Here is a 15,158-nt window from a genome sequence, read left to right as displayed (position 1 = left end):
TTTCTGTTATTCCGTGCTCCTAACCCCGCCTTGCTTGTTTGTTGCGGTCTTAGTCTGTTCACCACGCCCATGTCTTGATCCCTGTCAGCTGTGTCTTGTTATGTTCCTTGTATATCAGTCTTTGTTTCACCCATGTCTGTATCGATGGTTTTGTTCATGCCTGTTCTCTGTTTGGAACGTGCCTGTGAGTTTGCTGTGTTTTCCGTATTCTTCTGCCTGTTCTGTGTTTCCCTGTCGTGTTTGGTTCCCTGTCTGGATATGCCCGTGTACCTTTGTTATTCCGACTGCCCTCCTGTAATGACCCTGGACTGTTTCTCGGACTCCGATGATGGAATGCCCTTTAATAAATCTCGCTCTTCTCAGCATTTGTGTCCGCCTCCTCGCTCCGTAGCACGAGCTACGTTACATAACCATCGATCAAACAAGGACACAGCGAGAGAGCGAGACTCTGGTAAGTTCAATCGCTGTAATGAGATGTTGGCTGGTTCAATTCGGTTCTACTCTCCGGTATTACAGCGTGAACGAACCAGAGACAGGAATTCCCCTTTCTGTGGGTACAGGGGAGTATCGTCGCTGTAAAAACAAAGCGAAATCACTTTCAGTTTCTAGCTTTAGCGACGAGCTCCCTGATAAGCGCTATGTGTCTGCCCGACTCGATACACGCTACAGGGAGGAGCAACCTGTAGCGCGAGATTCGGGCAGGTGGAATGAATATGTAGACGAGCGTTGGCTTGGCTCTCGGTTGGCTTTCAAAAGCCATTGTGAGCTCCCGATACCTCAGACGAGGCGGAGTCACAATGAAAGCCACCGAGAAGCAGTTGTGTCTGTATGTTCTTCCAGGCACAGACCAGACCGGGGAAGGAGGAAGACCACGCCCCCGATTCAGAGCCCCGCCGCCACAGCGCCTGAAGAAGTCGCCTTCCCTAAGGAGCTCCTCCCTCCTCTGATCCTGTCAGCCTCTTCCCTAGAGACGCCGAGGAATTTTTGGGGGGGGAGTAGTGGACACTCGCTGCGAGAGTGGCCGACTCCGCCCCCCGAGGACGTCAGCCCGGTGGTTCCGCCCCCCGAGGACGTCAGCCCGGTGGTTCCACCCCCCGAGGACGTCAGCCCGGTGGTTCCGCCCCCCGAGAACGTCAGCCCGGTGGTTCCGCCCCCCAAGGACGTCTCGTCCGCGCCGGTTCCTGTCCCCGCGACCCAGGATGGGTCGCCACCTGTTCCCGTTCCCGCTGCCCGCCAGCGGACCCTGCCTGTTCCCGCTGCCCGCCAGCGGACCCTGCCTGTTTCCGCTGCCCGCCTGCGGACCCCGCCTGTTCCCGCTGCCCGCCAGATGGCCGCACCTGTTACCCCAGAGACTGTGCTGCCCTCTATTGGGCATGGACTTTATGTGCCCCCTGCTCTGCCCTGTACACCTATTTCATTGCCCATGTTCCCCTTGCTCCCATGCTCCGTCCCTGGATTTGTTTTGGTTCCTGTCCCTGTGGTTGTGTCTGTTCGAGTCCGTGTTCCTGTTCCTGTGTCTGTTTCCAGTGGTGTCCTCTCTGTCTCTGTCCCCGTGTCTGTTCCCCAAGTAGTGACCCGCTTTGTGCCTGTGCCTGTCTCTGTTGTTCATGGTGTCTTTGCCTCCGTGTTTTCCTCTGCCCTGTCCCCTAGCCCCACTCCCATGTCTGCTCCTGGTCCTGTCCTGTCCAGCCCTGCTCCTGTGCCTCGCCCTTGTCCTGTCCGGTCTCCATGTGTCCCCTGTCACGCCTTGTCCCAACCCAGCTCTTGGCCAGTCTCCCTGTCTCCGGTCCCTGCTATGCCCCAGGTCCCTCGTCCTGTTTTGTCTAGTCCTGTCCCTCCAGTCTGTCCTATGATGTCCTGTCCTGTGTCAGCTGTCCCTGTCCCTCGCCGTGTTCCGTGGTTCCCTGTCCTGTCCTAGTCTGGTTCCTGTCCTGTCTGCCCTTGCGTCTCCCGGAGTGGCACGCTTTGAGGGGGGGTATTGTCACGTAGGGCTACGCCCCCCTCTCCCCGCTGTCACTCCAATGTCTGTTCCTCGTGTTTTCTGTTATTCCATGCTCCTAACCCCGCCTTGCTTGTTTGTTGCCCCGGTCTCAGTCTGTTCACCACGCCCGTGTCTTGATCCCTGTCAGCTGTGTCTTGTTTTGCTCCTTGTATATCAGTCCTTGTTTCGCACATGTCTGTATTTATGGTTTTGTTCATGCCTGTTCTCTGTTTGGAATGTGCCCGTGAGTTTGCTGTGTTTTCCGTATTCTTCTGCCTGTTCTGTGTTTCTCTGTCGTGTTTGGTTCCCTGTCTGGATATGCCCGTGTACCTTTGTTATTCCGACTGCCCTCCCGTAATGACCCCGGACTGTTTCTCGGACTCCGATGATGGAATGCCCTTTAATAAATCTCGCTCTTCTCAGCATTTGTGTCCGCCTCCTCGCTTCGTAGCACGAGCTACCGGTACGTTACAAATTCATGTTTCTGTATTGCCATCAAATGTTAGTGTTTTGACAGTAGTTGTGCAGTGATTGACTATGTTCATCTCAAGAATGATTGGATACTGAACAAGGTTTGCTGTGTTTTAACAAAGTTGGTGTATAAAGAGAAAACTGTTTGCGTTGTGAAGTGCAGAGTTGGTTTTTAGTTAAAAAAATGCAATTTTGAACAGGTTATAAACTATTTGGCTATTTGTATGAGGTAAATGTGTTGCTGTGTTTAGAGTTTTGAAAATGTATCTCAAGTATTGGGAAACGCATGTTAGCAGTCGTAAAAAACTGTAATAAAAACCATGTAATAGCAATAATGTTACCATGGTACCATGCATAACACCATATGAGACTGTTATACATCTTACAAAAATCTCACACTGTTATTCACTTCTACAGTGGGACCGGGAAGCACAGGAGAGCAGACGGATTGGTGAGTATGAGAGAAGCAGGACTGGGGTCAATGCAGGACTGTGGTGTTCTGTGATGTTCTGTCATGTTTTGTGGTGTTCTGTAGTGTTCTGTGAGGTTCTCTGATGTTCTGTGACATTCTGTTGTGTTCTGTGGTGTTTTGTGGTGTTCTGTGACATTCTGTAATGTTCTTTGGTGTTATTGTTTAATGTAGAGAGCACTGTAATTTGTATACTGGTCCATGAAGGACATTTTTATTTATGATAATGATTTTATGATTTTATGATTATGAGTTAAAAGTTTAGTTTATGAGTTAAATATCATGTTATTCAACCTGAGCCTTTCCCTAATTATATACTTTAATTCTTTTTATTACTTTTAACCTGTTCTCCTCAAATTGATAAAGTCGTCATCTATCAGGTAAGCCCTAGTCAGGTGGGGGAGGGAGGGATGTGTGAGTAATCTAGCGTGTGTGTTAATGTCTGTGAGGGTGTGTGTTTGTGTGTATGTGTGTGAGGGTGTGTGTATGTGTTCTTGTGTGTATGTGTGTGTTCCTGTCTTCTTAAACAGTCCTTCTTACACAGTCCCTCTATTTTTTTACATATTTGAATAAACATTTTGTGTTGCTGCATCTGCATCTGGCTCCTCCTTCAAAATGTAAATGTACAGAAGCATCATTCTATAGTGAATGAAATGCAGAAGGTTGTATAAATAGATCAGGATGTGACATCATTTCCTCTTTCATCTGGGTGGTGTTGGTGAGTGTTGTGGTGATTCTGGTAAACAGGGCCACACTCCTGAACTCTCTCCTTTCTCTCTCTGATCTTACTAATGTCCCTTCAGCTCTACTGCAGCTGCTGGAGATCATGAGCTGCTGTCTGACCACGAGGGTTTTGGTTCACGTCCCTCTGCCCTGATGGTAGAAGCTTGTAGTTACCATGACTACAGGGTTGCCAACTTTTGAAGATCGCTTTGAGTGAAATTTGAACCCGGAGGAGGTGGCGAGTGTAAATTGTTGAGGGGGGGGGGGGTTGTGGAGAGCATAAATTGTTGACGTGGGGGGATCTATCGATCGCCGGTGGTTGGCGCCAGAGCGAACTAGTAACTCATTGAATCATAGATGTGGATCAGAGGTAAATAAACTAGATTTTTTTTCTGCATGAGATATCAGAAGTGTGGCGTGAGAGCATGTGAAAACGGTCAAATGCGTGTGTCTCACGCTCAGTGCGTGAGAGTTGGCAACCCTGTGACTACCACACAGTCTGGGTGTGTCAGTGAAGCTGTTCCCATTATACATACAGGCCCATTATAACAGGTACAGCAGTAGGAATGATGGGGTAACAGTAGGAGCCCCTTTACCCCCCAGTCTGGACACAACTGCCCCCTCTGCCCCTGCAGAAACTCCACCCCTGGCTGCCTCCATCAGTCCTTTATTCTGTTAGAGGTTCAGTTTATCAGGGAATCAGCTCAACTCACACACCAGAGTGTCATGGACCTACACTCAGAAACTACAGTCTCACACACACAGAACAAACCAGAGTAACACACAGGAGGATGATTTAATCTATTTATTTACACCTGTTTATTACACCCACATTACCACAGAGCTGTGTGATTTATCACAGGTTTAATAAACCCACATTACCACAGAGCTGTGTGATTTATTTCAGGTTTAATATCACTCACTGTAAATCTGATCAGTCTGGACTTTTACTGTGTTTCTCAGCTGACTGTATTCTGATTGTGTGCTACCAAATACAGTACGGTGAGTCCCCGCTTAACAATGCGTCTAGTTAATGACGGACAGGAGTTACTACCGACTTTTTTTTTTTTTTCGAGCGGTGCGCGGAGGAGCAGTGGCAGCACAGTGGAGTGTTGTTGTGGAGTGTTGTTGTGGAGTGTAGTGGAGTGTTGTGTACGATAAGCTGAGGTAGCGCAGCCTCCACCGCAGCCCATCTCGGCAACGCGATCGCTCTTTCTCACGCTGTACACACACATGAGAACATTGTTAGTTTTTTTCTATACTTTATTTACAATCAAAGCGTATCTAAATCAAGAGGTTACACATAACGACGAAAACAAATACGGACTTTTCAGTCTCTAACCCCGTCGTTAAGCGGGGACTCACTGTATCAGTTTACAACAGCTACAGTCAGCAGGGTCTCCACTCTTAATATTATCAGCTCTCAAAAATCCACACTGGTCCTTCATATAACACACAGTATGACATCATGGACCCTTCACTCTCTTTAATTCACTTCCACAGGGAGACAGAAGATGGAGAGAAGAGGAGAGAATGAAAATGGAGGAATCTGCTCTGCTGACTGGTGAGGAGGAAAATAAGAACTTTTGTGCAATGTGATTTTACTTGTAACGCTGCTCGCGCAGCGGAGCGAGAGGACGGACACAATTGCTGAGATGAGCGAGATTTAATGAAAGGAATACCAAAATCAGGGTCGAGTAGAAAAGCATGGGTCAAGTCCGAAAGGGAGTCAGAACATGAAACACTGAGCGACATACTGGACACTAAGAACTGAAACACGGGAAAACGCAGAACGACTGAAGCAACAGAATATACAGGGCAACTGGGCAGCAAACGGGGAGTACTCACGAGACAGGAAGCACAAAGCACAAACCAATAGATAGACAAAACCACGGATAACTAAACTGGGGAATATCGGGACTTATATACATAGAACTGAAACAAGGAACAGGTGATAACAATGACACGGGGGCGTGGTAACAAACGAGGAATCACGGAGACAAACGAGCAGGGCGGGACAAACAGGCAAGGAACACAGACACAAGGGAACACGGAGTGACAGCTAAGGGAGGGGGCGAGGCCATACGTGACATTACTCATATGGGTTTTAATGACTACGGTAGTTTCAAGTGTTAATAGTGTAGTTATAACTAATGTAGTTTAAACTTTATATTGTTGTTATAACCACTGTAGTTAGCAGCTGTAGTTATGGTGTGGTTATGAGTGCTTATAGGATTTATAGATACAGTTTTTCTCAGTCGATTTGGTACATTTCTCACATCATGGTTTACATTGGCATCACAAGTGCATTTCTCAAAATAGTGCCAACAGCAAAACTCAATGAAAAACGTGCAAAAGCACATACTTCACTCAAAATTCTTTGTATTTGCCTCAAAAGCAAATATTTAGGTCAGTCAATTTGTCAGTGCCATCAGAATATCTAGTCTGTGTGCCATTGCCTATGAACAAGGCAGTCAAACTACTTAGTCATGTTGTCAGTGCAACTGTAAGTCACAGTCAGTGTAGACTGAATATTCTGATGGAAACTAGCTAAGCTTTTGATTTCAAGAAAGCTGCACATTCTGTGGTATATCAAATACATGTTACACACATACAAACTTAGGCGAAACACAAAGTTACACATGATTGTATGTGGGAGACTGATAGCAAGAAATTGGACTGGAATCAATATTGTACAGCAATATTGTTTGACTGTATTGTTTACACTGCAATTTGATTTCAATTCAGTAAAGACGGACAATTGACTGGAAAAACTGCTAAATTAATAACTTACTCTACACATTCAAAGCAACATGGGCACATACAGCCTTCTCTTGTTGAAGTGTGAAAATGGAACCTCAGCCCCCCCCTATAAGCTATATATAAGAATGCAAACATTCAAAAAAAAAAATTGAATAACGTCAGAATTTGTCAATGTGCATTACAGCAGAGAGCACATTTCTGAATTTACATACATTTTCTCTATGAAATGTTTGAACAATTGAAAACACAGTTGTTCTTCTAATATTCAGCTGCACCCAGTGACCAGCTTCAGCTATTGTAAGACCATGACGTAAAACATGGTCTACAATTGTTGCCCTTATTTGACAGTTTTGTCCCCTCAGCCTTATACCACACAGCCTTTACCCCTCTACACCACAGTCTTACCCCTGTACACCACACAGACTTATCTCTGTACACCACACAGTCTTACTCCTCTTCTTGGCTGTTCACTCTGTACATGGCCTTATCTTTCCATTATGAGACTTTGTGATACTGTTGTTAGGGCTGACCGCAGAGTCGCTCCTCCTGTTGCCACAGGAGGGGACTCGCGAGCCAGTGCTCGCTGCCGAGCCAACACTCGTTCACGGACCAGTGCTTGCACGCAGACCAGCATTAGTTCGCGTTAGGGTTGCCACCTAGGTTTGTGGTTTGATCATGGTTTGATCTAACCTAGTTAAGACCGGGACATTAAATGAATTTTTTTTTTTTGCCGGGACCGAATATTAAAAGGAAGGAAAACCGGGACAAACCGGGACAGCCTGGGAAAACCGGGACGGTCATGTGAAAACCGGGACAGTCCCGGGAAAACCGGGAAAAGTTTTTTGTTTGCTCCCCGTAGTGGTCTGTGAGCCAGCTACTTCCCCTGGCATCTTCAGTTTGTTTCTTTTGTTTTGGTTTTCTCACGTTGAGTATTCCGCGATCTTTTAGTTTCTCTTTCTGTTTTGAGTTTCCTCCGTACTTGCGCTTTTCCCGCATTCCTTTTGGCAGAGGTTTCAGTTCATTGCTTTATTTTGTGATTGGCATTTGGTTTTTTCCCGGTTCAACATTTCACAACTGCAGTGTTTAGTGTCTATAAATGTTTGCCAATTACAGTAAAGGTTCATGAGACGCACCTCTGACCTATGGTTGAGACCATTGGTTGTTCTAAACCTTCACAAATTTCCTTTCTTACTGTAAGTGAATGTTCACCTGCAAAAAATTTAATCAAATTAGGATAAATTACAAAAATGTAACAAAAATCTAAACAAAAAAATAAATGTAAAATGATGCCTTAGAGATTATGACAACATGTTCGGGACTTTTGCATATAATGACCTATACGATGACCTAAAGACAATGTTTTGGAGGGTAAGACAATTCAACTGTGATGGGCAGGGAGTGCAAAATAAAATGCAAGCAATCACGCCAAGTCTCAGGGGAAAAGGATGGTTTAATGGAGAAAGTGCGCAAACCAAAAACCTGTGACATACTCTGAATTAAAGATACAATGACCAGCGGTCAACTGGTACAAAGACAAGACATATATAGATAAACAAACGACCCTCAGGTGAGACGGATCGCGGGCTCTGCCCACCTGAGGGACGAACACAACACAACAACAACGACAACTGCCGCTGTAGACAGAGGCAACCAGTAGGGGGCCCGCCGTACCGTGACATCAACAGACTATCCGTACAGCACATTTTGATAAACATGACATAAGCAATTGATAATGTAAAAAACAACAGACAATTGTCCATGTCCATTTGCAAAATGTACAAAAGCATTTGCAAAATGTTAAACACAATGAGAAATGACAAAGAGACAAGGAGATTTGGAGATTGAACAGTTTTGAGAATTTCAATTCTGATCTGAGAAATGAACCAAATGGTCTGAGAAAACATGTAATACAGGGGGTAATGTGATGAATAGATGGGGTTCTAGAGATAATACAGGGGTAATGTAGTAAATAGATGGGGTTCTACTGATCATACGGGGGTAATGTGATGAATAGATGGGGTTCTAGAGAAATTATGGGGTAATGTGGTGAAAAGATGGGGTTCTAGAGATAATATGGGTAATATGGTGAATAGATGGGGTTCTAGAGATAATATGGGAGTAATGTGGTGAATAAATGAGGTTCTAGGGATAATATGGGGGTAATGTGGTGAATAGATGAGATTTTAGGGATAATATTCTAGAGATAAATCCTTGTAAGACCAGTTTTCCTAAAGAGACGCTCCAGCTGGCACCCTGTGTTTTTACGCTGACGTAGGTGAGATGAGAACCAAGGAGCTGAATGAATGAGACAGTGTGGGTTTTTAATGGAGCAATTGAATCAAGTAAAGAATGAAATCCAGTATTATAGTGATAGTTATAGTGAACCAAATCATCAGTAGTAGCAGAAAGATGTGGAAGTGCAGTTGTGCGGAGTTACACCAGAACAGCAGACCAAATCTAAAGTATATCCATTAGAGCATTTTGGAAAATTACAGTTTTTTTACAACTGCTAACATGCGTTTCCCAATACTTGTGATACATTTTCAAAACTCTAAACACAGCAACACATTTATCTCATACAAATATTCAAATAGTTAATATCCTGTTCAAAGAACATTTTCTTAACTAAATACCAACTCTGCATTTCACAACGCAAACAAAAGTTTTCTCTTTATACACCAACTTTGTTAAAACACAGCAAACCTTGTTCAGTATCCAATCATTCTTTCAAACACAAGCACAGATTCTCTATTCGAAATGAACATAGTCAATCACTGCTTAACCACTGTAAAAACTAACATTTGATGGCAATACAGAAATAGTATTACATGTAATATTTTACTCTCTCCCAGCAAACAACAGACATTTTACAGTAACATCTGTTTCCTTAGTCAGTTCATTTTTACTGTAATCCGCTTCATTTGGACTTTTTATTTCAAATGTACATTTTTGGCAACATACTGTCTACACAATGAGTGATATTTACTGTTAGGTACTATATGGAACGTAGATTAGACAAAAAAGTCAGTAACAGTTTTGCAGTAAAGGTTATTTTACTGTATTAGGGACATTACTGTAAATTGTGGCCTAACCCAAAAAATTAACACCATAATTGTAAACATAATTAGCCATGGTCCCATATGTGTAAAAATACACATATACAAAAAAAGCCACACAAGGGTAAAAAAAACAGGAAACAAAACTGAAAATTCTTGTTAGGTGTAATGTAAACGGTCTTCAGCAGTTGACCACATGTTTTCATCCACATCACATCTGATGCTGATCCTTGCCATGCACCTGGGATAGAAAAGCTTGGTATGCCTTATTCACCCCTGGCAGTCTTCAGCTGAAATGTCTCTGCAGCCGGGATCTATTGCATCCAGGAGGAACATTTGGTCATGGGGCCGATGATGATACACCTTCCACCTCCAGACTGAAAAAGGTTCCTTAGTGGGGTTGAGGAAAAGCGAGTAGGGTGGGAGGAAAAGGGACATCACTCTTGGATGGTCTATAAACCAGTTTGTGATGACATGAGAATGACAGAATGCTACATTGTCACGTCACATTTGTGATATCACATCTTCTGGAACCAGTTGTTGGTAGAGTTCATTCAAAAACGAAAGAAGGAGGTCAATGTTAGAATGTTAGGGACCAATCTGGCATTTGTGAAGGACCAAATCAGCACTTGAGATTGCAGGACAAATTGTTATATTTGCTCCTCTCTGACCCGTACATTACTGTACTTCATTTTATTTCATTTATCTATATGTGCAAAAAATATGTATTACAGTAATAGATTTTCAGCTGCCTTTGTTTTTGCAGAACTTTGCATTTTATACAATATTTAAGGTTTTGAACCTTAGGTTTTCATTTTTGACATGCTGTGTACAAGCAATTGTAAATAAGAAAAAAATGACCCAGAATTTTGTTATAGGATAACCTTGTGTGTATAGAAAATGATGTTGTGTTCACTGTGTTTAGAGTTTTGAAAATGTGACTACAGATTGGACAAATGCACTTCAGCAGTCGTAAAAAACGAATTATATTGTTGCAATCCAAAACTGTACAAGCACGATGTAAAATCCTTAATAGTAATGTAATTTACATTGTCCATATGTATACTGAACTCACCAAGCAAAATAACAGTAGGAAAATGTGAACAGAAAAATGTAAGAAATGCTGAAAAAATTAGCATGTACTCACACACATAAATATAATCAGTTATACTAACAACAGACTTAAATCTACACTTGGAAATAGTGTTATTTTAGAAGAACAAGTCCATGGAGTCTAATGTTCCTGGCGTTGGTCCTCAGAGAGAGTCAGAGAGTATCTCCACATCTCCACCACTGGAGGGAACAGTGCTCAGAGCTTTACTCACAGGGGGATTAGGGTTCTAGCCTTGATCTGGGTAATCCAGACATAATCCCCAAGTGAGTGAGGGATGGGAGGGTCTATACCTGGACACCATTTTTTTACAGTCTTCACAGTGATGAGACCTGTTCAGTAGCAGGAGATGCAGATGTTTCTGAGATTCAGTCTTTCCAGATGTTTTTCTCTTTTGTAATGACAAAGATCTTCTGCATAGGAATAAGTTATGATGTATTAAATAAGACTGTTAGGATGTATTAAAATGTATTATTACATTGTAGTTTGTACAAAATGGCTTTTCACAAGCATAGTTTTAGTTCTTAGTTAAAAGTTAAATGTCGTTTATTGATTTGATATGTTGATTATTACAGCAAGACTTAACTTACTTAGGTTTTAAAATTTAACATACTGATGAATTGATAATCTTAATAAATCTCCCATGTCTGTATCATTATTTCAGAGTTTAAAGAGGAGAGGTTTCCTGGACCTGCTCTGAAGAACTTAATGACCTTAATGAAAGGATGGAAATCACAGGAGGATCAGCTAAAGACTGAACTGGAGCAAACAGACAAACAAACACCCAGTAAAGGAGAATTAGAGGAAGAAGAAATTACACAAGAGGAGAGAGAGAGCATCCGTCAGATCAGAGTGAAGATGAGAGAGATGGAGGAAAGAACAGTGAGAGAAAGAGTGGAGATGAGACAAAGAGAAGAGCAGGAGATGAGAGACGAAGTGAGGGCTGTGGTGGAAGCTCTGAGGAGCTCAGCAGAACCAGTGGAGAAACTGAAAGAAAGGATTAAAAAACATAAAAAACTAAAATATAGATGTGAGAAAAAGTTATCAGTGGACAGAGATGATGTGAAGAGGAGAGAACTGGAGAGAGAAGATCAGCAGATGAAGGAGGCAGAACAGGAGCTGAAAAGGTTGCAGGAGGAGAGGAGAAACATGGTGAAGAACCTCAGACTGGAGATAGAGAACAGAGAGAAGGGTACAACTACAGTAATAGAGACAAACAGACAGCTGATCAGAAACCTGCAATTGCCAAAGAACATACTCAGAGAGGTGGAAACCAGTAAAAACCAACTGGAGACACTGGGAAAGGAACTACAGGAGAAGAACAACCAACTCCAGGAGATGATGATCCTACTGGAACAACAGAAAACTGAACTGGCAGAAAAGAACAAACAGCTTGAAGAGAAAGACAAGCAGGTTGAGGAGAGAGACAGACTTCTGGAGGAGAGAGACAGACTTCTGGAGGAGAGAGACAGACTTCTAGAGGAGAGAAGCAGACAGCTGCAGGGGAGGACAGACCCAGACCCACCAGTCCCACCAGTTACGAGAAGACACGGCAAAAGTTTGTCAAACAGTGAGTAATTTGGTATTTTCAAAAAATGAGGCTTGTTATTGTAAATGTAAATATGCCATATTTTGTCAATTGTGATTTTTACACCGCAATCGAAATTTGTCCTCCACTTTTAACCCATCTGTGCAGTTAGAACACACATACACACACACACACACACACACACACTAGTGATTACTAGGGGGCTGTGGATCACACGTGCCCAGAGCGGTGGGTAGCCCTAGCCCTGCGCGTGGGGAGCAGTTGGGGTTAGGTGCCTTGCTCAAGGGCACATCAGTCATGGCCTCAGGTCTGGGAATCAAACCCACGACCCTCCGATCACAAGACCAGTTCCCTACCACCAGGCCATGACTGCCCCAAAAAGTAGTGGAAATTAGAGTTCTATCACCTTGATCAAGAAACACACAGTCTTAGTGAAGTTGATCAGAGACAATGAAAACAACTAACTTGCCACAGAAAGAGACATGTGATACTGCAGAAGGTCAGGCAGAACTTCCTTGCGCTGTAACAAAGGCCCTCTTATACACACAGGACAGAGAGCTGGAACTGAAAACCTAACATAGATGTTTTTGTAACGTTGAGTGCTGAGGGAAGGACGAGGCACGAGTCTGACCTTGTACAGGCTAACGTCACTTTTATTTCAACACAAAGTAGCACGGACAGCGCACGTATAACACACATATGTGAGGGGGACTCACCTCCTCCCCGTAACGCTTGGTGGGAGCCGAGCACAGGAATGGAGGAGGGCTGACATCTTCTTCCTCACCCTCGCCGCAATACTCGGTGACCTCCGAGTACACGGACGCAGGGCAGCCTTCCACCTCTTCCTTTCCTCCTTGGTGGGGGCCGAATATACGGACAGAGGGGAGCTCTCCTCTTCTTCTGAGCCCTCCTCCTCCTCCTCGAACTCGCTCTCCGGAGTCTTGTCGTCTTCCCCTCTACTATAAAGCTCCACGGAGCAGACTCTCAGCGGCGAGGGGTCTCTGGAGGAAGGGGAGGTGTCGATCTCGCCATATCCGCCACACATCCTGGCACATCCTGGCGCAGGTGTTCAGCCAACGTCTCATCCCCGTTAGCCTGCGCCTGATGCAGCAAAAACGCAACCACGGGGTCTAGCTGCATCTCTTCGAGGCTCATGGGGTTCTCGCGGTGGGGGCAGGCATGGGAAGAAGCATGGTGGTGCCTGCTGGGCCTCTTCCCCTTCTTGGGGCAGGTCGTGTAACCTGGCATACTGTATTCGACTCGTCTTTCTGTAACGCTAAGCGCTGAGGGATGGACGAAGCACGAGTCCGACCTTGTACAGGCTAACATCACTTTTATTTCAACACAAAGTAGCGCGGACAGCGCACGTATAACACTTACACATATGACGTGGACTGACTCAAACAAAGACGAGCACGAGACACTGCGCGAAATAGACAGACCACATAAGCCCCAAGTGATCACGAGACGAGCCACAGGTGAGACTGATGAACACACTCAGACACAACGACGACAAACACACCCGAAGGGGAGGGGTCAGGGGCTGTAGCGTGACAGTTTTATTAATTCAAATAAAGTGTAATACTATATGAAAAGTTTCATTACCACATTCAACATGATAAGCCTTAGAAGCAACTGAAGAATAACATCTGCTACTGTAACGGACGGACAAGGCGGTAGTGACGCAAACGCAAGATTTGAATATTTGATAATAAACCCAGCTCAGTACAAATCAAGGGGAGAGGAATAGGCAAAAATCAGACTCTAAGGACAGGATTATACCAACACAAGTACAAAAGACAGGGAACAACGTGACCACTTAGGACATGTTAGAACAGGTACGACAGAAAATATAAAGGACAATTGTAGGGCAACTAAACATATCAACAAGCAATTCACAGTATGGGGAATATCAGAATACACGGGAAACAGGCAGAACTAATAACATGGATGATAGAGAAACTACGAGACATAGGCGAAAAGGCAAACCAGAATTAAATACACTGGAGAGAGAGTGTGAGGAATAAAACACTTACAGGGAAAGACTTACAAAACTATTGAGGAAATAGCAAGGGTGAAACACAACCAACTAAACACAACATAGAGAGAGCATAAGGAACAATGACAGACAGGGAGCACTAGACACGACGGGGAATAAATACACAGAAACACCAGGAATAAACGAAACACAGGTGAGTAAATATAACAGGGGCGTGACAGACAAAGGGAAACTATGGAAACGGCGAAAACAGGTGGGGCTCGGGAAGATGTGACTTAGTCCATACTACAGACCCTAACCTAGTGAGTATTGAGGCCAAATACAAGTTATCCTTTCAAAATAGTTCCTCATAGTCTTTCACAGATTATTTTAATAATGCTCATGTGTTACTCTGCCTTCTGAATAACCTGATCTCAATTCTGGCTGGTTCTGCGGTATTATAGTGAGTGGAGAGACATCAGACTCAGCAGCTCCACCCAGGAAGAGTAACAGTATGGAAGAATCTCCAAACAGTACGGGATTAATAGAGTTACAAATAGAATCTTGAGGATTTATTAACACCCAGGTCGCAGTAAAAAAAATTTGTGTAAAATGCTTTATTCATTTCCAGTGAGTGGAGAATCCTCCAGGTCAGATTCTCCAGTACAGGAACCCGTACTGGACCAACAGAACACCGATCTGGCAGAAAAGAACAAACAGCTTGAAGAGATAGACCAGGAGATTGAGGAGAAAGACAGACTTCTAGAGGAGAGAAGCAGGCAGCTGCAGGAGAGGACAGACCCAGACCCACCAGTCCCAGTCAGGAGAAGATACAGCAATGGTTTGAAGTTGCCAAAAAGTAAATAATTTCTTATTAAATCAGCGGTTTAAAGGTATCACAACAAGGATAAATTTTAAGCAATAAATTAATGTACAAAATAACAGATTAGCTTCATGATATCAGTGATCTGTTAACTCCAGACTCAGCAGCTATACACAGGAGGACAAAGAGTTTGCCAAATCCTCCAAACAAGTAATTAATAATAGTTCATATAGT

The 15,158-nt window shown here is 43.9% G+C and overlaps 1 protein-coding gene across 1 annotated transcript in view; it reads left to right on the top strand.

Moving 5' to 3' along the window:
• The window catches only part of LOC143518338 (uncharacterized), an 81,366-nt gene extending 66,398 nt beyond the window's left edge, over positions 1-14,968 (top strand). Inside the window, exons 6-11 of the mRNA XM_077010774.1 lie at positions 2,870-2,903; positions 3,288-3,301; positions 5,148-5,208; positions 11,239-12,144; positions 14,566-14,634; positions 14,733-14,968. Of these exons, the coding sequence (XP_076866889.1) occupies positions 2,870-2,903; positions 3,288-3,301; positions 5,148-5,208; positions 11,239-12,144; positions 14,566-14,634; positions 14,733-14,968 (1,320 nt within the window). The remainder of the gene's footprint in view (positions 1-2,869; positions 2,904-3,287; positions 3,302-5,147; positions 5,209-11,238; positions 12,145-14,565; positions 14,635-14,732) is intronic.
• Positions 14,969-15,158: the final 190 nt, after the last annotated feature.

Source organism: Brachyhypopomus gauderio, chromosome 7 (genome assembly GCF_052324685.1).
Source record: "Brachyhypopomus gauderio isolate BG-103 chromosome 7, BGAUD_0.2, whole genome shotgun sequence".
NCBI classification, from domain to species: Eukaryota; Metazoa; Chordata; class Actinopteri; order Gymnotiformes; family Hypopomidae; genus Brachyhypopomus; species Brachyhypopomus gauderio.
Note: the sequence above shows the minus strand (reverse complement) of the source record. Positions and strands in the feature narration are given on the sequence as shown.